Source organism: Simochromis diagramma, unplaced genomic scaffold (genome assembly GCF_900408965.1).
Source record: "Simochromis diagramma unplaced genomic scaffold, fSimDia1.1 OVJJ01000501.1, whole genome shotgun sequence".
NCBI classification, from domain to species: domain Eukaryota; kingdom Metazoa; phylum Chordata; class Actinopteri; order Cichliformes; family Cichlidae; genus Simochromis; species Simochromis diagramma.
The window spans coordinates 3,327,357-3,350,458 of NW_024387320.1; the positions used below are offsets into that span (position 1 = coordinate 3,327,357).

Here is a 23,102-nt window from a genome sequence, read left to right on the forward strand (position 1 = left end):
TTCAGCTGACAACCTAAAACACCACAGCAGCATCTCCACACTGGTACACAAGCTCTGCCATGCAAATCAATTTATAATTTTTTATGAGTTTTTTTCTGGATTTTTGGTTCATATTCTGTCTCTCTCCATTGAGCAAGGGATCAAATGATTATTACCCCCACAGTATGTCTGAGGCTCTGTTAGTGTGGTGGTTTACACATGTGTGCTTGCCAAGCAAAATGTTTCAGATTCACATCCAGCTGGTGATACAAACTCCTCTTTGGGATTGAGTCAGGAAAGAAAACAGATCATACATCCAGAGCTACCTGCTGTGGTGAACCCTTTGGGATAAGGGACCAACTGAAAGAAGTGATTTATGTGATGAACATGAAAAGTAAAATGACTTTTGCGTCAATGACACACTAGGTAAAGCCAGTGGGAATCCAATGTCTGAAAAGGGCTCAATGCGTTTTATGTTTTGTAGATAATCAGCAGTCTCACTTCTTAACTGATGGTGTGATAGCGTCAACAAAAGCTGCTCTGCTGAGTACAAATACATCTGTGTGCCACATCTTTTTTCTTCTAAAACTAAAGGCTTTTGCACGTCTCCTTAAAATAAATCCAGAGAGACTGTACGCTTCCCGATGCTACAACTGGTACAGCAGCAAACACTGTCTGCACACTGGCTACGAAGTAACACAGAACGCTGACTGGCTGTGAAGTATGTGTGAAAAGTGTTTGAATCTAATACTACTGAGAGGGGAGGGAGTCTGCTAGAAAATGATCTACAGTGAGCACTGGCACTTGGACATTTATTATCTTAACAATGACTAAGCACAGAACAAAGGGCTGCTGTTCCAGTTTGTGTTGGTGCTTTTGTTTGTGTGGCGCCATCTTCTTCATCCCCTTACAGTCTTTTGGTTTCTGCCAAATAGCAGAGTCCGCTTAGGTTTCGACCTTCCCATATGTCCCCTCTGGAGGGCGGTATTGTTTGGGAAAGGCCTTAAGCTGGAGGGCGTTAAAGGCATATTTACGACATCCCACATTCTTCATGGTGTTCTCTCTCCTGCAGCCCTCGCTGTGAGACAGAAGTCATACTTTTTTTTTTCTTTTCCCTTTTTTGGCAAATTACTATTTTTCCAGTGTGTTTTAGGTGTAGATACTGACCTGCGCATACAGTCCAAGGCCTGATAGAAGACCTGTGGGGCCAGGGCGTGCTCCTGCTGCAGGATCTGACACTGTTCCAGGGTCACAGACATGGCTGTGCGGTCCTTAGCGCTCTTACAGCTGGTAAAACGCACTCCGTTCAAGCGGCGACACACCTTTGGGGATTCGGAGGAAGAGATTAGAAGAAGGAGGCAGAGCTTTTACGCTTCAGGGGCTAGAATTAGAGGCGGTGATGATGAGTCTACCTCAGCTGCTTGCCACAGGATCTCCACGTTCTTGTTCTTCTTGGTGTTCACGTTCTGGCTCAGCAGTTTGAGCAGCTCGGGCACGCTGGTGGTACTACGAGAGCGAGGGAGACCTGAGGAGATGACAGAGGACGAGTGGTGAGCAAAGAACAAAAAAAAGGGGGGGAAATACACTTTTCTCACTAATAAATTATGTATTTCACTCACAGTCTTCTGGAAGGACCTCTTTAAACTGGTCGTAGTACGAGCTGAGGCGAGTCATGCTTTCCATGTTGATGACATCTTGCAGCGATGTGTCTCCGAACCTGCACACACGCATGATTTAAGAGTTAAAAGTTTTCATTAATATAACACATAGCCTGCTGCTGTCTGGCTTTTCTGTACTGAAGGAGGTTCACTTCCAGCACAGCCATTCAAAGTTTAATGCAACATCAATAAAAACGAGCGCACATATGTATCAACCCAGTTTTTAAATGTTAGTAACTTAAAATCTTGTCTTTACAGTCATTTTTTAAGAAAAATCAAAATTTGTTGTCTTGCAAGAGAGAACATTTATGCAGTGACCATGCAGTGAACAAGCCTCATTCAGCCAGAGGTTTAAAAATATGCTTTAAAGCCGAATGTGCTGCTCACTGGCCTTTTTGCGACTGACCTATCAAGCTTGGCATGGGTATCTCTTTCTACCTTTCCTGCCCTCTAGTCTCAGTGACTCACTTCTCAGCCAGAGTCTGCTGTTCGTTAATGCCAACGTTGAACAGGACGGGCTGAACTCGCAGCAGCATCCCGTTTTGGATCTCTCGTGGCAGCATGTCAAACATCGCCCCGGGCATTGGGACCCTGACGTTAAAGCCGCTCCTGTTCCCCGTAATTACCGGCAGCATGTCGGGGCTGAAACCAGAAGTTGCCTGGGTAACTTTAAAGGTGACATTTCTCAGGTCCATCACTCCGACGCTCATGTCCTCCAACATGGCCAGCTCCTCGCCTTCATTTATGTGGCAAAGGAAGAACAAAATCAGGGCATGGACAGGGAGTCAATTCTGATTGACTTTTAATATTAAAAGACATTAAAAACCACAAAACTTAGTTTGCTAAAGGAAGCTTTGTAACCAGTTTTATATTAGTTTTTCAGCAGCTTTTGAATTTTTGTACCTCTAAACAGATCATAAGTCAACTATTACCTTTAAAAAAATTATACTATAGAAATGATAGTTTTTTCAACCTTATTATTATTTGAAATGCAATGCTTTAAAAATAATTTTACTAAAAATAATAATAACAATATTTTCTGTGTAATTTCATGGAGATCATTAGTGGAAGATGCACACAGTCTTTTGTGATTTTACATATTTCTATATACACAAACATGCACAAACAAAGTTACCATAAGTGCTGAGCAGGCCCTCATACTGCACCAGCAGGCCGATGGTGTGCAGCTGCCTGAGGAAGCCTGAGTCACAGAGGCAGTTCCTCAGCTTCAAAATGAAGCCGCAGATCAGAGCGGTGAGCTGTAAACGGCACACATCACATCATCACAATCGTTGAGTAATGACAAACGTCCAAGCCTACACGTGCACGGGTTTCATGCACTGTACATGTAACAGTCATAGCAGTTAGCGGCAGACCGTCTGGCAGAAGACGACGTCGCGGCGGTACTGCAGGGTGAGGCTCATGGCGATGGTGGGGGCGCTGTCCTGCATCAGCAGAAACACCATGGCTTTCTTGGCTTTGTCGCTCATCAGAGACACGCAATCTGTCAGCGTGGTGAGGAGAGGATACAGGGCGTCGCTCCACTCACCTGCAGGGATTTGAGAGGACATTTCTATCAGACATCCTGAAATAGCCTGAACAAATGGCTGAAGTAATAGCTATACACACAACCCCACAGTGTCTGCAAATATAAAATGATTTGTGCAGTTTTCATTAAACATCTTTCTTTTTTATGGTTTATTTAAAAATAGCAATAATTTGGAGGACGAACAAAAGAATTACAGAGAAAAAAACGTTTTTTTTTGCCTGCATCAGTCAAACATCAGTGTAAAAGTGAGAGATCTCTCCTGATTCTATCAGATGTTGCTGCTTTTTGCAGAAACTATCACATCACTGCTATCCCGGCTCTCTCCACAGTCTCATTATAGGCTTTTATCATTTAATTTAATACTGATCACTCTCAAAGCAGGTCTAGATCTGGGCCCAGGCTATGTAGCAGAAACATTTTATTTAACCAGCTAGCAGCCTCAGGTCCTGCAGCCCTCCTGGCTGTTCCAAAGTTGAGACTGAGAATGTTGAAGACACCGTGTTTTTGCCTCCTCTTTTAAAGATCTGCTTACATGTGACATTACATGTGATGTCTTTTTCCTTCTAATTACAGTTGTGTGTGTTTTTTAATCTACTCTGCCTCTTTTTAATCATCGGTTCTTGCACTGTGATACTTTTTCATGTACCTACTGTTCGTAAAGGAAACAGTGCTCCTACCTGGGGATGACTTTTCAACCTCTGGGCTGCTTTCTGCAAATGAGAGAACATAAAAATGTTTGGATATGGACAGATTTCCACTTGTACTTGTATCTTAAAGATTTATTTCAGCTGTTAAACAATAGAGATGATTAACAGGACTGAGACAGCATGCCTGGGTCTGCTTCAGGATAGTTGAGAGGGATGATAATGATGATGACGTCTGGAGACTCCTGAAAGTTTATACCTGTACCTTTGTTCGTATTAGACGGCTGAGCTCACTCAGTACGTGGATTCATGCAAAAATCCACGTCTTGTCTACGTGCGTTTACCTTTCTTAGCGTTACCCGGCTCGTCACTGGCGAGCAGGAAGACGTCCTCAGAGCTGCTGTCACTCTGGAGTTTGTCCCGCTGCAGCAGCCTGTCCACTCTCTGGATCACACACTCCAAGCTTTTATCCACGTTTAGCCAAATCTTCTCCTGCACAAATAACCATCAATCAAATCAAACATATATACATGCATATAAAAAACATTATTAACCAAAAGTGGCAGATGGACTCCTCTCTTACCCACTCCTCTTCATGCAAATCTGCCTGCATGGAAGCGCGCTTGTTTTTAGTCCCTTCACTGCCCTCCAGAGGAGCTGTGTGGCGAGAGGGTGAGGTGGTAGCACGAGAGGGCGAGGTGGGGTGACGAGAGGGGGAGCGGGACGGAGAGCGAGAGGAGGGCGAGAGGGAGGAGGAGGATGGCGACGGGGTGCTTTGCTGAGAGAACTCTGGGCGGGCTGCTGCCAGAGCCACGATGGCTGTGGACAGCAGCTTGGAGTCGCACACGGTCACGAGCTGACGAGTCTACAGGAGCAGCGGTGCAGGACAGACGGAGACGGATAAGTTATACTGAGAAATGTTACACTACAGACATTACATGAAAGCACGTTAACACATTAACATTTATTAACTGGCTCTTAAAGGTAATAAAATGAAACTGAATTAATTTTTCATCCTGGTCAGTCTGTGTGTGACTCAGAGGTTGCCTGGCAGTCACAGTGATGTCAGCATTGTCGTGATATATAGTGCGAGTGCACTGGCTGTAATCTGCAACATCATTCATTTATTATTTTTTCATTTCTCTGTGGTTTCAGTGCCCTCTCCTGTGTGTCTCTTCCAGTCACTTCCTGTTTTATTTTGAAGGGTTTTTTTTAACGTCACCTTTTATGTTTTTACTCTGTGCTTTTCTCTGCTTGGTGTGGATTTAATCTGTGTGAGTTCCCTCAGTCCTTGTTAGTTTGTCAGGTTTTTAGATTCCTTTCCTTTCCTTTTAATTCTAATGAATCTTTAACTCTAATGACCTTTTTATCTTGATGTTGCAATTTTTATTAACTGGTCTTCAAAAATAGTTCTCCAGGCTTTCTGGAAGTCTTTCAAAGTATTTCTTTGGCGACTTTCAGTCCAGTCCTTGTACCTGACTGTTGACAGATGAATGTGTTTTTGGTTGTTAAGCCCATTAACACTGACCTATTAATCATTCAAGCACAAAAAAGGAACCTAAATCAAGGTGTTGTGTTTACATATAACATAAAACTGAAGAGCTGATTCTAATTCGCAAATTTAGGCACTAATCACAAAACACATCATTTCTTTCCATTACTTTTGTTAAATTTGTCAAAATGCCAAATATAACACTGTTTGACAGGCATAAAATAGCACTTTTGAAAATCTTATATGATTATATGGTGGCTTAAGACTTTTGCACAGTACTGTACATATTAAGTATCCCTGCAGTTCAGTCTTACCTTCTCTGTTAGGATGGCCAGAGTTCTCTCCAAAGCATTGGCTGAGCGCTCCTTGGCAGCTCGGGACAGACGTTCAGTGTAGTAACACACTTGTGTCTTAAGAGTGTTAATCTGACCAATCAGCTCCTTTGCTTTTACAACATCCTGAGGCTGGTATGCCATTGCTTTAGAGCTGGAGCCAGCAGAGCAGCAGGCGTGCATTGATGCGTGTGCAAGAAAGAAAAAGAGGATACTTGAGAAACAAGTGTGGTTTGGTTTTATCCACTTTTAAAACTTGTAATAGGATTTAGAGAACCTTACCCCTCCTCTCCATGGGTTCTGATTGAATTAAAAAAAAAAGGTTTGTTATAAACTTCAAATGAAAAACAACCACCAAATCCTCACGCAAGTTTCAAACAACTCACTGTTTCCTGGCTTCTTCGAGCTTGTGCAGCAGCTTTCGGAGACCGCAGCCTTTAAAGCCTTGATGATGTGCTGCGGGCGCACCAATAGTTACTACGTCGTACGTCCGGTCTGATTAAAGGTTAGAAAATAAAATTAAGAAGGGAGGAAATCCATGAAAAACATGAATATTAAGTTACAGAAAGCATGCATTAAACATTTGTGGACAAATTCGTACCGTAACCAGACTCTCCCTGTACTCTCATCCTCTGGATATGTAGGTTAGTGGGGATGAACTCCAACTTCCTCTCAGCTTTCAAGGTGCTAGACTTAAATGACGGACCTGTGGGGCAGCAGAAATGAGAAAAAGCAGTTGTTTGTGATTCTTTGTAAGGAAGATGGAGAAAATAATGATTAAAAACCGCTAACAGCTGTACATGATGTCAGAAAGGCTATATTTTCAATGTTGTAACATTTATCTTATTAGGGGGTTGATGCTCTTTACTTCCTGACATCAGGAAACATCCCCAATTGTAAAACAATACATTTTGGTCACATTGTGCAAGACTAATTTTGACATTTAAAATCAGTGTAATGGCCCTTTACAATGTATATTATGGAACTAACCCTTATATTCATGCAGGTCACTTATGGTCTCCTGGTAGGTGAGGATGATGGTCTGGTACTGAGTAATGATCTGCCTCCTGAGGTTCTCCCAGCATGGAGACAGCTCACCCAGTTCTTCCAGCTCGCACACCCTGCACATGCAGTAACAATCAGTGCATCCAGCTGATGCACGGAGCAGCTCACAGAGTGCGTTTTGTGCTGCTCATTCAGTTATAAACTGAACGAGCAAATGAACATAACAGTAAAGCAGTTACAGACATTAAAGTCAACCATTAAGGGAAAGCCTGCGGATATCTCTTCAAACCATTTTCTCTAACCTTTGCCATTTTTGGGGTTCGGAGTACTAAGCAGCGTTTTACCCTCAGCAGTTATTATTTAATCGAAACAATCTGTGAAAAGTACACGCTTGGTTAGATTCCTCATAAGAGTCATTTCTTGACAGGGAAAAAGGTTGTAAAAGAAAAAAGAAAAAAAAGTAAGATGCATCTAGAAGAGCTTCACAAATCTAACAAAAACACAATAAGAATGCAAAGTTAAAGGAGCAAATAACACCACAAAATAAATAAATAAAACAGTAATTAGTAATTTACATGGACTAATTTATATGGGATGACCTGTGTCACCTTTATTGGCTCAAACACGAGTACCCTGGATCCTACAGTATCAGAGCGAAAACCCCCAACAATCAAAACAGGAAGAAACCTCCAACAAAACCAGGGTCAGGGAGTAGAAGCCATCTGCTGTCACGTCACCAGTTCGGGTTGAGGGGAAAGAAACAAAGAGAGGATACAGCAGTGGCATATTAACATATGGGGAGTCTTGCAGCAGTCTGAGGATACAGCAGTATAACTAAGGGATGACCTTGTGAGGAGAAGGCCTTTAAATTCAGTCGTCGGTTTAGAAGGAGCCAACGAAGAGAAGCAAATATAGGAGAAATACGATCTCTCATCCCTGTCAGTACTCTTGCTGCATCACTCTGAGAAAGGATGTTTCTAATTTTAGCAGCATTGCATAGGTGAAAGAAAGCAGCCCTGCATATTTGTGCAATGTGTGCAATGAAGGGCAAATCCTGATATATAAAAATAACTTCAGGATTTCTTACAGTGTTACTGAAGGTTAGGGTAATGTCATCCAGAGTAAGTATCTAGTTAGACGCCATCTTTCTGACTCTTTAGGGTCGAGTACAATCACGTCATTCTTGTCTGAATTTAGCAGAAGAAAATCACAGGATGCATTTATGTCTTTAAGACATGCCTGTAGTTAAATAAGTGATTTGCATCAACTGGCTTCTGCATTATCTGCATATCATAGATGATACTTACATATTACTATGTATCATCTGCAAAATGTGTGCAATGTTTTCTAATAACACTGCCCAAGGGAAACCTGTATCAGATGAAAAGAAAACTACCTGTTTACATGCACAAACTGGAATCTATCAGATCCCCCCCCCCAAGTGTCAGTATTAAATAGCTTTGTTTCATGTCTTAATATTTATGACCTAAACAAACTGTGATCTTAAAAGACTGCTTTGACTTCAGCATCAAATTACTGCATTTTTAGAGAAGGGGGATAAAAAGAGATGTATTCATATAAATTCATAAAGCCGAAGCCAAATCACTACTTACAGCCTTCAGACGTGAATGCAAAATTTATTTTGTGTGGATGATTACATTTTATACGTGCAGACGATTGTGTCCGCTACATAGCTTTAGGTACTGCTGGCTACATAATATGACCATTAAAAAAAATAAATTACATTAACTTACTTGTACAAGTTTAAGTTTTTCTTACACAGAGCAAACAAACTGGGTTGCTACGACAACTACAGCACTTTGATCCCCTCAATCAAACAGGACATAATAATATTTTGATGTAAAATTGTGAAGAATTCCATCAATTACAGTCTGAAGTCCAAACCAGAATCAAACCATTTGAACAATTACAGAAATAAGACTGAAGAAAATAACCAGGAGAAACACTGAAGCAGTACTCTGACTTCAGCAGGTCTACACTGTCTGTGTTTAGCCAATATGGAGAAAAGCAACAATGCAACAGGCGAAGTAACAGTTTATTGCATCATCTCAGGCCTGAATGCCTTTTTATTTACCTACAGTTTGTATGACACAACCTTGTGACTATTATACAGATGCTTGCTAATATTTGTTCTCAGTGTTGAGTGACTGTATTTCCTGAAACAGCTAAAACGGTTCAGTTGTGTGAGTTAAGACCTATGTTTTTGAGTGTTTACAGCATTGGGATGGGTCAGTATTTTTACCTGTCACATGTATACTTTGTGTTTTTCAGTCACTTGAAACAAATGAGCCGGATTTTGCTGCCCAGCAACACGCACATGCTCCCAACAGCATGCTGTACAGCCTGCAACAAGCCCTTCTAGACTCAAAGAAGGAAAACCAGGAGGTGGCCGCAGAAAATGCTGCTTTGAGGCAGCAGCTCACCAGAAAAGAGATCAGCTGGGAGAAAGAAAGGAAGAAGCTGCTTAAGTTGCTAGGAGGCATTAACAAAGAAATAGCCTCTAAGACTGAGGATATTGGGAGACAAACTAAACCAATCAAGAATCTTCTCAGTCCGTGAACAAAACGATTCATTGCAAACAAAGACACTGAAACCAATAAACTGGCTTAAAATCATTCACTGATCAATGCGTGGGTACACAGATAGATGGATGGCAAAACATCTGCTTACTAGGCATCACCTAAGCTAATTTGAATCTCTGCTCCTACACGTGTTTGTGAAGTTGTGGAGTATTTAAAATGTAAAAGCTAACTGTACAAACAAGAAGCATGTGCCAACCAAACATGCTAGTTTCACCTGATAGCTTAGCGATCCAGCCTCCTATCCAAATGTGATCACTTACAGCTTCAAAATGCCAAGAAGGTAAAAACTAAACCAGAGGCTTCAAAATCCACAAACCACGTCCATCTTTTATATACAGTCTATGGTAGCACGCAGAGAACGCTTTCTTAAAAGGTTCACATTTATTAGACGTTGACATCACTTCAAAAAGCATCAACACATCTTTCACATTATACCTGACAGCATCCTCCTCCAGCAGCAGTTTGACATACTGTCGAGGAATATGCAGGGAGAGGACGCTCTCTGCCATCTGCTCCAGGATCCGCAGGTGGTTACCATCCGTAGTGGGGAAACGGTACGTCCGTGACATGACGCCGCCAAACACTAAAACATGGAAAAATATAAATGAGCACTGCCATTGTTACTGCCAGCAAACTACATGTTACTGGTTGTGAAACTTTCCCATAACTCGGAGTAGCAACAGCTCACATAAGAGTTCACTCACCAGCCTTCAGCAGCGGATCTTTACACAAAGAGGACGACTTGGATTTGATGCCCATGGATTCAGTTAGGCTTTCATCCACAGGCAGAACCATCTGATGCACACATAAACAACAATGTTTGCATAAAGAAGGATGTGCTGCTGACCTTTATATTACCAAAAAAGTCAGAAAAAGCAGGAAGTTCAATAAAATTGTTTTATATTGTTTTAATGAATTCAAGCACATTCACAAGCCCGTGGCTGTTATTCCTGGTATGTTTCATGTACTTTGACATCAGGAAAAAATTAAAAGTAAAACAGGAAATTGTCTCAATGTATCAATTAACAAAAAATAATACATTTTCATACTTTAATTTCAAATATTGCCACAAACTATAAAACAAAGTCTCATTCGAAAGTCATTTTTGTGAATTCCTACCCTTCCATTAACAGTATCCCCCCTCTGTAATCTTGCGACAGGAGCTCTCTGCTCACGTTTCTCCTCTATCTGCCAGGCAATGACAGTGATGTTGCCCACGCGCTCGTTCTCCGCTGACCTGACAAATCAAGCGATAACCAAGTCAGTGCAACGTCCCCAAAAACCCAAATGTGACCTGCAGTTCGTAACACAGAAAAGTCACATTGTGCTCTGCGTGCCTGTTACCTGAGAGTCAGGTGCAGTCTGTGGTGCTTGTCCTGCAGCAGCTCCTTCACGGAGAACATGGCAGAGCCGAGCATGTACATCTGTCACATAAAAGCACACAAACTGAAAGGATTTAGAGGGTTTTACCCAGATGAGCATCAACTATGAAGGATTTGCTAAAGAAGAGCATTATTTACTTTTGCAATGGAAAATCTAAAGACAGTTTATTGACTTTGTAAGAAATTGTCTTGGCGGGGGTGGGGGGTTACCGTGCCCTGTGAGCGGTCCTTTACGTCGTAGACTGAAAGCTTGACCTGCGTCTGCTGAGTGATCAGAGAGTCCTGAAAGAAAGCTATACTGCTCAGGAAGATGGGGTTACTGGTGCCCTGAAGACAGAGAGACGAGGGGAAAAGGCTGTGTAAGCATCCAACGGCAGGCAGGAAGTGACAGTGAGGTAGAAGGTAACATACCTCTATGATTTCAGTCTGAGCGTGTTTAGTCCAGAAGGCCTGGGGCGGAGTGGTGCAGCTGACGGCCACAAAGCTGGTCGGCTTACGGTCCAGTGCAGGAGTCACCAGCTCACTGCAGGCTGCAGGGACATTTAAATACAGGCGATTACAAACTGGGGGATTTAACAGTGGGATGGTCTGTAATCTGTAGCAATGGGAGGATTTAAATATAGTATGTTGGAGTAGTTAGTACTTGACAAGCAGCAGCTGTTGAGTAATTCTTTAGTGGATAAAAAATAAATAGGAGCCAGTAATTATGGGGACACATCATGTTTATGAGTTTTTCTTAAACTGACTGAGAATGAAAAAACAAAAACACAGCATTTAAACATTTTTAGCCAGTTAATGGTAGTGAGGCAAAATATTTTTTTAAAACTGCTGAACTATTATCCCCTTAGTTTCTGTTTCTGGCCTCATTTCTCTCTCTGTCTTATTTTTTGCTCTCTTACTGCTTATTAGGGAACTTTCTGGCTCTTCAGCTGCGAAACGCTATTAAATGTTCACTAACTAGCTGACTATCAGCGTTCACTGAAAACAGTGAGCTGAAAACTCACTGCAAAAAAACAAAGATAGTATTTTGGATATAGAGTTCTTATTCAAGGTGTTCTCCTCCTTGTTGTTTATCATTTTTCACCTTGACTTTCATGTGTATTAAATCTTTGGTTCATAGTTTCAGTTTAATACTGCTCCATAGTATTTTCCTGTACCATTCTGTGTCAACTCCACTATTTTAAGTTCATTCATGTGTCTATGTTTCACTTCCTGTTTTATTTTGATACTTGTCTCTAGTGTCCTGTGTTTAACTTTACTTCATTTAACCTCCTCGTCTATCTCATTGTCTATGATGATGTTCACCTGTGTCTTGTTATCTTAACTCTGGGTTTCAGCTTCCTCACCATCTTGCAGACTTTGTAATTCTGGCCTCTCAAATCATCCTAAATAAAGGTTTGTTTTTTGTCTATGTCTGCCTCACTGCATCTAGCAATTTATGCTGAGCAGTGGGACGATCTAAAAAATGCTTAAATGCTGCACAGAGTTGAGGATAAGCAGCACCTTACTCCAAAGTCTTAATGACAGATTAGTGTAGCTTTGTAGGATGATGCATCCCTATGTCAAAGGAATCATTTTGAAACACCCAAACAGTGCATTCGAGAAGAGTTAACCAGCTGTGGACTTCAGATAGCTGCAGACATGTGATGCATAAATGAGTTTTTGGTTTTGGAGTGTTGGCAGCACTGTGACTTGTTAATATGCTTTAGAGGATTAAGGAACATCAACAGAGACAAAATCCAGAGACAGCAGTGGAAGATGATATGTGGTTTAAGAGTTAAAAAAAAGTTTCAATACTTCCTTATTATGGGGATTTTTATTGTGCTGTGACTAATTAAATTAACTGCCAAATGAAGTGCTTATGGGTGTCTCCAAGATGGCTGCTGAGTGGTGAGTCTTACTTCTACAGGGACTCTGATATCAAGCATTAGCTGCATAAATGCTCGTGCATTTGTGGATCGATCAAAATAAAATAATTTGAACACTACCATATTAATTCTAGTAGAACATAATAAACAGTCTGGTGCATCAGTAAGGTGCAGCAACAATATCTACAAACACATCCTGAACATACCCACGCTGAACTCCAGCACCGGCTCATCTGGGTCCTGACTGCTGCCTGTGGGGAAGAGAGCGAAACAGAGATGAGCAGAAGCTCTTTACAGTTTTGTTATCAATGAAGTAAGGTTACCATGGTAGCAGTTACTTGGTTACCTGAGAGAGCCAACCCCATCATCTCAGCAGAGAGATCAAACGTATTAGCCCGGTAGACCGACCATGGCCGATGGCGGGGGCTGCGCTCCTTCCCAGACATGGTGGTTTCAGGTCAGGGCTGAGGATTTTGTTTTTGAGTAAAAAAGGCCTGAAGAGCAGAACAATGTCGAGCAGGAACAGAGTCAAAACTCTTGCGTAAGACTTCTTATGACGTGTGTGCGTGTGGATCTGAGCGGTCACACTTTTGTCACTGCGGAACCTGACAGAAAGAAAGAAAACGAGGCAAATCAGACAGAACTGGACATCTTCAGCTCTTTGATACTGACATCAAACTCATCATCACGACAGCAGCTGAGCTCCGAAAAATAGCAATGTGCTCGCAGTTAGTCACATAAAGGAAGCCACTTTGCAGCACACATGCTCAAAATCCGGTTACATTCCTCTTTTTTTTCACAGGGTTAAAGGATGAATAACTAATAATAGCTCGATGATGTTTCCACAGATGCTTCATTCTGAGGCGAACGGCGCTGTAGGTTTTGCAACTCTGTGTCATTGCTCTAAATATTTTTATCCCCATGTTAACGTGCTAATATAGGCGGCGAGAACATTTTCTGAGAGAAAAAGTGAGACTTCACACAGCTGTAGAAAAAAAAACAGCACTGCAGCACACTGAATTGACGTCCTGATGCTATTCGTGCTTCCTGGTTTTAGACAAACCTAATAACCAACACAGGAACAGGGAGTCAGGTAAAGAAAATCCGAAATGCTCACATAGAAAACAGACGTAACAGAAAAACTCTCCACAACCTCTCAAACCACGTTCACAAAACTGGCTTGTAGATGTGATGCACTTGTCTAAATCAAGTGATAGGTCTGTACACTGATAATTGCACTATACAATCAGGTTTTAATAGCAACAATGCCGTTTATTTCGCTCTGATAGAGCATTTTATTCATAGTTTAACTGCAAATACAACAATCACCATTTCACTGCTGACAATACAAAAGAAACAGCACGTAGGGTTTGTTGATTTCCTGCTGACGCTGCACCTGCCAAAATTATTCACTACAGCAGGAAACTAAAGCTGTGCCAAGTGTGCCAGCAGAGGAGATCTGGCTCCAGTGCAACATTAACAATCTCCCCCTGACTTCATCTTCTTCCAACTAACAGAAAGAGACAAAAGATTAAACCACTGCTGATCTAGATCTGTTGGAGACGTGGATCTACATTCACGGATTATTTTTTATTATCAGGTAATCTGGAAATAATTTTCTTAAATGATTAGTAATAAGTTTATTGTTTGGGTTAACTGATTTCTTTAACTTTCAGTCTAAAAAAACAATTTTTATTCAGGCTAAATGCTTAAAGAAATCAGTGAAACCACAAAAATAATAACATATGGTTAAAAAAATAGAGCATTGTCAGTATTTTAAGTTAAGTTTTTTAAGCCATCCCTCATTTCTTTATATTTTATTCACAAGGATCCAGATTTTATTTTAATATTCAACTTTGCAATTGTTCACCAGGCTTTGAGGAAGCCTTTCAAATTATTTCTTTGGACATTTTTCATTTCAGTCCGGTCTTTGTACCTGATAATATTTAGAGGAAGATTTCTTTGTTAAGCTACTTAAAATTGACCTATGAATCATTCAAGCATTAAAAAGCCACTAAACTCATTAGGTGAACCAGTTTTGTGTCTGCACATTACAGACAACTTAGCAGAGAAACAATTTTAAATTATATCCTGTGTTACTAGAAGCTTGTTGCAGAAAACCCCACATAATTTGTTTCCATTTCTTTAGTTGAATCTGTGAAAAATGTCAAAGATAACACAGTTTGACAGGCATAAAATAGTATTTTTGCACCTGTTATGCAAACATTTGGCATATCTCAGCAGTCTGTGCAATGTGCCTTAATAAAATCTGAGGCAACTGGAGTCAGACCTAAAAATGTCTACAGCAGATGAACAGCATCTGAAAGTCATGTCCTTAAGAGGAAGGAAAAATCCAGCAAAGAATGACACAGGGCCTGAGAGATGCATCTGCCTTCAGCTGATCCATGTGCTGCTCACTGGTAGCAGGAGGAGGGACAGTGAGCGTCCACAGCTACCTGTAAAACACGGTGGAGGCTCTGTCGTGGTTTAGGATCACGTCAAAGGATCTTGTCAAAAGGGATGGATTCAGAAAAATACTGTCTGATTTTGATCAACGCTGCACATATTTCAGTAAATCACAGCACCTCCTCTTCCTAGAAAAATATTTTAGAAAAGAGGGCTGACGCAGTTCTCCATAGTGAGTACACGCCTCTTCTGGTGTGCAAGTAATTAAAGTTGTTTCTATATCTATTTTTGTCCTGTGAGCTGACACACTGTCGCAATATTGTTTTCTGCAGTAAGCGCTCTCCTTTCAGCAAAGACAGAGGAGAAGAGATTTGAAAGCAAAAAGCCTCGGTAAGGAATACTGTGTGCCAGAAATGCATGAAGCAAACGTGTAATGTTAAGAGAAATGAAAAGGATTCAGCAAGTGGTCCGATGAGCTGCTTCAAATTCCTGTGAGATGTCAGACTCCGTTAACCTCTCTGGTATATGTTTGCTTACACAACTATACAACCTGCCTTTGCTCAGCGCGATCACTGCCTCCTCATACACAGAGACGAGGGTCGTATCAACGCGTTCATCTGTCTCTGTGTGCTGCTGTTTATTTGATGCTACACTGATGAGGGGAGAACATCTGTGTGTGAGTGTTTCTGTCCATTCATGTGTGAAGACCTCTGCAAAGGAAGTCTATTTTTACACATGAATCCTCTCTGACGTCACACGACACGTGCAAATGAAAACGCGGCGTCCCGGCGACACACACGCACAGCGCTAGAACTCACCTCACACACATACAGTTCAGTCAGCGTGATTCTCCGTGGTAGTTTAATTCCTGTCTTCACACCTTCATGTGAGATCTAAACAAATGACAATTACAGCATGGATGCTCTGCCTCATTAGGCTGTGTAGGAGTCATTGACAGTGGGGTTGGCATTTAGCACGCTGTAATCGCCACTGCCTGGGGCATTGTGGGAAGCTCTCTAGGAAACCAATAGAGGATCTAATGCAAAGCCACAGGGAGCGAAGGATCATCTTCATTTCATCTGTCTGACGGTCATCAGATACACGCAGTTCACATATGTGGGGCTGAAACTAGTGCTGAAACAACCACTTTCCAATCCAATTAAAAGACTTAATCATCATTAGAAGTGATGAATGATAATCACTTACTAAATATTTACGTTTTTACTTTTTCAGCTGCTGTTTTGGCAAAAGATGCTATTTGATGCTGTGAATTTTCCCCATTTTTCCCCACAAATTTCTGCTATATCACACAGAAGGTTCCATTTTCTGAACTTCAGGGTTATATTTTTAAAATGTTTATAAATCCAACCAGCAGTCTAAACCTTCATGTCTGTCACATCTTGAAACAACAGCTCATAGTATAGCTATAGTAGAAAAGTGGGAAGTAGAATAAGTAAGTAAATTGTAAATTGCAAGTAAAGTTTACTAGCAATTTACAATCCATACACGCAAAATGAAGTGGGAATTTGGTGGTAAGTTTCACTAAGACTTCCTTTGGATCCTGTTACATTATTTAATTAAACCATTATTTAAGTAGCTTTTCACTCCTTTTCACTCAGTTTGAACTTCAGCAGGTCGCCTCGAGCTAGATCAGCTCATTTATGAAAAGCCACTTGATGTAATGCAGCTGAACCTGTTCACTGACTTGACAGGGAGTGGAACTGGGAGGAGACTTGACAGAAATTGCTTTGTTTTTTACTTTATTGTTAGTTAATTGTTGAATGTAGTAGTGCAGCAAACACACCAGACTGGGAGAGCTTCAGGAGTTCTCATTTTAAACCTAAATAACTGCGAGTCAGCCATGAATTATCAACAGCAGGTAAGTTTCTATCTATCTATACTGACTGGACACTTTTACCTTCAGAGCTGCTTTGATTCTTTAATTCCTCCTGCCATTCAACAAGGTGCTGGGAACATTTCTCAGAGATTTTGGTCCATGTTGACACGATAGCGTCACACAGTTCCCCATCCATGATGTGTCCCCGAATCCCAAAGATGCTCTTTTGACTGAAATCTTGTAACATTTAGTTCAGACGACTCAATATCATGTTCATGAAACTAGTTTAAGATGATTTGAGCTTCCAGATTTATTTTCAGTAGTTGGGTACACATGCTGGTTGTGGTGTTTAAACGGTGCTTAGCTGGTGCTTAGGCCCAAAGTGTGCCAGAAAAGCTCCACCACACCATTACACCACTAGAAGCCTGAACTGTTGGTTTATGGAGGATGGATCCATGCTTCCATGCTGTTTATGCCAAATTGTGACCCTAATACCCGGATGTTGGAGGAAAAGTTGAAACTCACTGAATCAGGCAACGTTTTGCCCATCTTCTCTTTCTCAGTTTTAGTGAGTCTCTGTGAACTTTAGCCTCAGTTTCTTGTTCTTAGCTGACAGGATTGTTACTCAGTGCGGTCTTCTGCTGCTATAGCCCATCTGCTTTAAGGTTTTATGTGTTGTGCCTTTAGAGGTGCTCTTCTGCATACCTCTTCTGGTATTTGAGTTGCTGTTGCCTTTCTATCAGTTCAAAGTATTTTGACCGCTACTTTGAAACAGGGAACCACCGCTCACACTCTCTGTAAACACTAAAGACAGCTGTATGGAAAAATCCCAGAAAATCCGCATTTTCTGAAAAACTCAAACCAGCCCGTCTGGCAAATAATACAAATACAGTATAATAGTTCTGCAACATTAAATGTATTCAGATGCTGACTGAAACTGGGTAAGTTTTACCTCTGACAAGCAGATTGTCTGTACTAAAAAAACAAATGTGTCAGCCACTTTCTGTAATGTAGCTGAACCTGTTATCTGGGTACACGGGGAGTGGTAGTGGGTGGAGATGTGTCACTACTTGCTTCTTTTATTCTAATTATTAACTGTTATTAACACAGATTGATAACATTGTGTCCACTGCAAAATTTGGAGACTTGATTGAGTTTTCCTACCCACTCGGATATTCGCACTGGGCCATCTATGATGACGATGGACATGTAATCCATTTTGCGGTTGCAGGTGAGTAAAACACGTGTGTTCATTGCATTCATTAAACAGGCAAATTATAACACTAACATTTCTTGTTTCCTTTTTTTTTTCCAAGATGAGAAGCAACTAATGACAACTGTTCGTACTTATCTGCAAAAAATCATGCCAGTATGTGGGGACCTTCTCCTTGGAGAAACCAAGATTCGCAGAGTCCCTGTTGGTGAGGTCAATGTCCCACATGGAGCCCATGCGTTGGTCAGTAACAATCGCCATGCCTTCACACCTTCAGCACCTGAGGATATGAGGCTACGCCGTGACGCCCTTCTCAATCAATCCCTTCCATATAACCTTTTTACTCTAAACTGCGAGCACTTTGCCACTTTCATACGCTACGGGAAAGCTGTGTGCAACCAGGTAATGCCGTCACTCGAAAAAACTTCTGATTATCATTTAAGATGTGGTAATACACTGGCCTTCATGTGCTTGAAATCATGCATGATAATGTTGGGACATGCTCCTAATGAGAATATGAACGGTTTCCTGGGGGAATCTCCTCCTAAATCTGGACCAGAGCGTCACAGAGGACAGTCTGAGGTGCAACCTGATTGTGTTGGATGGACTGAAGCATATTGTCCCACAGGTGCTCTACTGGATTTAGGTTAGGTGAGCATGGGGGCCAATCAATGGTACCAAAACCTCCCTCCAGGAACTAGCTGCATTCTCTAGCCACATGAGCCCAGACACTGTTGTGCAGCAGGAGGAACCCAGCACCCACTGCACCAGCATAGGGTCTTACAGTGGATCCAACGACTCTATCCCGATACCTAATAGCAGTCATGTGCCGTTGCCCAGCCTTTAGAGGTCTGCGTCGCTCCATGAATATACCTCCCCAGACCACCGCTAACCCACCACTAAACCGTTCATGCTGAACGATGTTACAGGCAGTATAATATTCTCCACAGCTTCTCCAGACCCTTCTCTCATCTGTTAAAAGCACAGCACACAAGTGGTGGATCTGCCAGTATTATATGGAAAGTACCAATGTGGCTCCACAGTGCTGAGCAGTGAGCACAGGGTACACTAGTGAATGTCAGGCACTCAGATCACCCTCATGAAGTCTGATCGTGATTGTTTAGTCAGAGGCATTCACACTGTGTCCTGTTGGACATCACTTTGTAGCTTTGGCAGTTCTCATGCTGTTCCTCCTTCTACAAAAGGAGCAAACAACAGACCTGCTGATAGGTTAACGACTTTCTGCAGCCCTGTCTAGCTCTCCTAGAGAAACTGCCTGTCTTATAGAATCTCTTCCATGTTCTTGAGATTGTGCTGGGAAACATACTGATGTGGACTACCTATGCAACCTCTGTAGGGTCCAGATAGCACTTCATGCTATGAGTAACGACACTGACCCCAGCCAAATGCAAAAACCAGTGAAAAACCCGTCAGAAATAAGGAGGAGGGAAAAAATTCCAGTAGTATACCTGTAAAACCATTCCTGTTTTGGATGTTGTCTCATTGTTGCCTCTTTAATGCACCTGTTGTCAATTTCATTAACACCAAACCAGCTGAAACTTATTAACAACGCTGTCTGCTACTTAAATAACCTGATCAGTATCCCAGATGTTAACAGACTTCATGCAGTACTCTGATTAAAAAGTCTTCCTTTAAGTTGTTTGAGCAGCGTACAACATGAGAGAACGTCAACAGCTTTGTCATCTGGACTGATTTATGAACTGCACTTCATATATCAGTCGGTACTGGAAATTTTACAAAACCAAATATGTTTTATATTAACAGGAAAATGGTCAGATTATTATTAGCAGTAGTAGAAGTATTGTGAGTATGAGTGCTAATCGTATTAATAACACGGTTATTCTTTCTTTAGATCCCTGCAAAACCCAAGAATGAAGAGTGCACAGGAGCAACTACAGTTTTCAAAGACATTGTCAACTCAAAGCAAACTGATTAGAAACCTTTTCATTTCTACATATATGAACTTGTGCGGTTTGGTCTTTCTGAGTCACATTACCGTAAATATCCAACATGTTCTCTTTGTCTGGCCCTCTATAGAGCTTAGCCTGATTATTTTTTTTTATGAAGCCACTTTATGGGATTGGCAGTATGTACAGCAAGGTTTAAACTTACTTGTTTTTTGCCCTTATTTATTCATTTGCAAATGCTTAGTTGAAACCGATAAATATTTTTTCTCAGCAAAATATCTTTAATAATTCCTCCAGAGAAAAAAACAATCTTGGGATTCAAAATTTGGCCGAGCAAAAGCCCTGAAGCTATAAGGTTCACCACGACAAACCACACGCTGGCAAGCTGAAAGCACGTGATGATTATAACGCCAAAAGATAGCGTGTGATAACCCCCCCCATGTAGATACTGATGTTCTATTGATGTTCTCATATAATATATCAGATATATTTTTCTGTTCAGTCACAAAACATGAACAAATTCACCTAACATTTGTTATTTGTATTTATTTACTTGTTTACTCGTTTACGCTCTGAGGCTGCTGGGATCAACTGCTTCCAACAGAGAAGCCGCAGGGAGCCCTCTGGTGGATGAACTATGCAACATCAACACTCAGTGTGGTGAAGGGTGTTTCTCCCATCTTTTCTTAACTTTGAAAAAAAAAAAAAGGTTCCTTTAACAGATGTTATAAATACTGATACCAATAAACATATATTGGATTAATGACCCAAGAACACCAATGGGTTGTTTCTGGTCTCAGGGATGACCACAGTGTATAAATAATTTTATGCTGATGTTAAAAGTGTGTGCAGCTTACCTCGCTGTATAGCTGCTGTCAGTAAATGTGGTTTTATGCATATTTTATCTGAAAGCGAACTACCTGAAACAGTGTATTAAACAAAAGGCCACTCCAAGATCTCAAACATCCACCAAAGCTGATGACAACAACAATCTTGCAATGTTAATTTGGTTTTACTGGAGTTCAGCTGAAGAAGATGATAAGGGTCAAAATGAATGCAAGTTTCTGTCCTGCACCAGAGGGATGAAGTCAGATAGCGCATCAGCTAATTCTTCATCGTCATCCTAAACTGAGCAAGAGGATAAATCCAGCTGCTGTCCTGAAGGTGACATCTGACCCCAATCACACACTAAAGAGACCCTGTTTCTGTTTTCTAGCTGAACAGTGTGGCAACAAACATGGTGAACATGCTGCAGGGAAGCAGGTGAAATGGTGTGTAGTAAGAGTGCGGAGATTCTGGAGCTCCTGAGTCCACTGGGATGCTTTGGAAACAAATGTGTCCCAGTTTGTTGGGCTGGCGGCTCACCCCCTGCAGGTGCTGTCAGCACCGGCTGCACTGCAGCGCTCCCACAGCTTCTCCTCCTTCTCCTCATCCCTTTGTGATCAATCCTGTGTTTTTCTTTTGTTTTTGTTTTCTTTTTGTTATTTAAGCCAACTTCCTTTCCCTTGTCCCTCTGTAACCTCAATGTTCTTCTTCATTTCCATTTATTGATTCAGATTCAGTCCAGAGCTGGCCTGTGCCTCGCTGCTCTCCCTTGAATCTGGTCTACAATCAGCTTACCTGGCATATGGAAATGTCTGTCACAGCCACGTGCACATGGATGCACCAATAATCAGCTGTAAAATGCTCTCTGATCAAACTGACTGAAGAAGAGGAGAATATGCAAATGATTTCAACCCAAAGAGAACATTTTGAAAGCGGGAAAAAGAAGTCATCTTCAGACAACTGAGAATTATAAAGGAAGCTCAACTACGATGAACTGCTTTAGGTTATGTTTCAACCAAATGAATAAGGGGGAATAAGTCATGGATTTCCCTCAACACACTAGGCAGAACGTGGCAAATCTGATTTGTTCAATCAAAAATACTCCTCTCAAACACACATGAGCACAGGACAGAAAGGGCAGACAGAAGTGAATTCCCAAAGAACCCAGTGCCTGCTCTGTTATGAAAAGAGTGGCTCAGAAGATCAAATTTAATCCTTTCCCCGCCTCTTGGGAACATCAGGGAGGACTGTGGCTTCATAAAGCAGTAAATATGATACTGGATGCAACCAGTGCATTATAAAAAAAGCCCCCAACATATAACCTCATAATATCAGATACACACTCTTTCAGGCTTCAGCAGAAAGCTGGGTGTTATTCAGCAGGCAGCCTGCGTGGAAATAAACAACAGGCCGAAGCTTCCCACTACAAATCTATTTATGGAAGGTTTAGCCAATGACAGGCCCATTGACACCATACTTTAAGCGTGGATATATGCTCATTCACCGACACTACCAAATAATAACAAACATTGCGTCATTATGTCTGCTGATGCTCACTGAGGGAGGCAGCAGCACGGTGCTGCGGGTTGTGACCCACAGCTCGTTTAGCACTGTTTTAAATTAAAAACAAATCAGCTGCACACATTTTATTTTATTCATTTGTTTTTTGCTACGACTGTAAAACACGTATTATTGTGATCCCGCTGCGAGGCGGTGCTCTCGCTTTGAGACAGCTTTCATATCTGGGAGCAAAAACCCTCGAGAAACCGTGAAATAATAATACGAGGAATTAGAAACAAACACAAATGTCTAACCTTCAAGAGAAAAGCGATGGTTTCTTGTCATGCTGATGAGCATCCTGCGCGCATCGACGATGTCTGCAGTCGAGACTCGCCCTGACTCCCTCTGACACATCAGAGACGTAATACCTACATAGATGGTAATGCCTCCTCCGTCCACTGGGGGGAGATGTCGGCCAGGATTTATTCTCTCCAGGCTTCGTTAAAAGACATTCAAAGCTCTCTTTTAAACGTTGGCTGCCTTTTCCCTTTTTGTTGTGCGTTCTGTCAGAGTTTCTCTGTGTTTTTCTATCCAGGGACAGTTTTACTCCATTGGCAGTGATCTTGAGATCACTGTCATCCTGAGAAATGAAGCTGCTGCCAGTCAGGACATCCATGAACTGCATCTCACAGCTGTACACAAAACAATCCCAAATAATGTTTTTGATGATTAACTAACAAAAATTTTTTCGTTTTCGTTAAACAATCTTTAAACTATCCCTCTAAATTAAATTCAGTGAGTCCTTCGGTGTCATTAAATGTTAATTTATGGGAAAAAAACATTTTGCAATAGAAGGAATCATGAGGGGTGTTGTGATCTTT

The 23,102-nt window shown here is 41.4% G+C and overlaps 2 protein-coding genes across 2 annotated transcripts; one reads left to right on the forward strand and one right to left on the reverse strand.

Moving 5' to 3' along the window:
* Window positions 1–559: 559 nt before the first annotated feature.
* inpp4aa (inositol polyphosphate-4-phosphatase type I Aa) lies at window positions 560–22,654 on the reverse strand. Its single transcript, XM_040005286.1, has 24 exons — window positions 22,536–22,654; window positions 12,859–13,117; window positions 12,719–12,763; window positions 11,056–11,174; window positions 10,855–10,971; window positions 10,607–10,686; window positions 10,382–10,499; window positions 9,967–10,057; window positions 9,698–9,845; window positions 6,645–6,775; window positions 6,256–6,360; window positions 6,041–6,149; window positions 5,937–5,954; window positions 5,637–5,808; window positions 4,414–4,695; window positions 4,175–4,322; window positions 3,864–3,896; window positions 3,014–3,186; window positions 2,773–2,896; window positions 2,106–2,373; window positions 1,599–1,696; window positions 1,392–1,504; window positions 1,147–1,301; window positions 560–1,057 (listed from the first exon to the last, which is right to left on the reverse strand). The coding sequence occupies exons 2-24, from the start codon at window positions 12,956–12,958 to the stop codon at window positions 925–927; spliced, it is 2,880 nt and encodes a 959-aa protein (XP_039861220.1). The 5' UTR covers window positions 12,959–13,117; window positions 22,536–22,654; the 3' UTR covers window positions 560–924.
* On the forward strand, window positions 16,306–20,670 carry LOC120717360 (phospholipase A and acyltransferase 2-like). The gene is made up of 4 exons (XM_040005293.1): window positions 16,306–16,797; window positions 17,866–17,986; window positions 18,072–18,370; window positions 19,842–20,670. The coding sequence occupies exons 1-4, from the start codon at window positions 16,780–16,782 to the stop codon at window positions 19,923–19,925; spliced, it is 522 nt and encodes a 173-aa protein (XP_039861227.1). The 5' UTR covers window positions 16,306–16,779; the 3' UTR covers window positions 19,926–20,670.
* Window positions 22,655–23,102: the final 448 nt, after the last annotated feature.

Excerpts from the sequence above, each read along its gene's own strand:
- inpp4aa (XM_040005286.1), bottom strand. The coding sequence starts at position 12,958 with ATGTCTGGGAAGGAGCGCAGCCCCCGCCATCGGCCATGGTCGGTCTAC. Across the intron at positions 2,897-3,013 it reads ACGTCGTCTTCTGCCAGACG|CTCACCGCTCTGATCTGCGG; the intron begins GTCTGCCGCTAA and ends TGCCGTTTACAG. Across the intron at positions 1,058-1,146 it reads GCCTTGGACTGTATGCGCAG|CGAGGGCTGCAGGAGAGAGA; the intron begins GTCAGTATCTAC and ends TCTGTCTCACAG.
- LOC120717360 (XM_040005293.1), top strand. Across the intron at positions 17,987-18,071 it reads AATCCATTTTGCGGTTGCAG|ATGAGAAGCAACTAATGACA; the intron begins GTGAGTAAAACA and ends TTTTTTTCCAAG. Across the intron at positions 18,371-19,841 it reads GGAAAGCTGTGTGCAACCAG|ATCCCTGCAAAACCCAAGAA; the intron begins GTAATGCCGTCA and ends TTCTTTCTTTAG.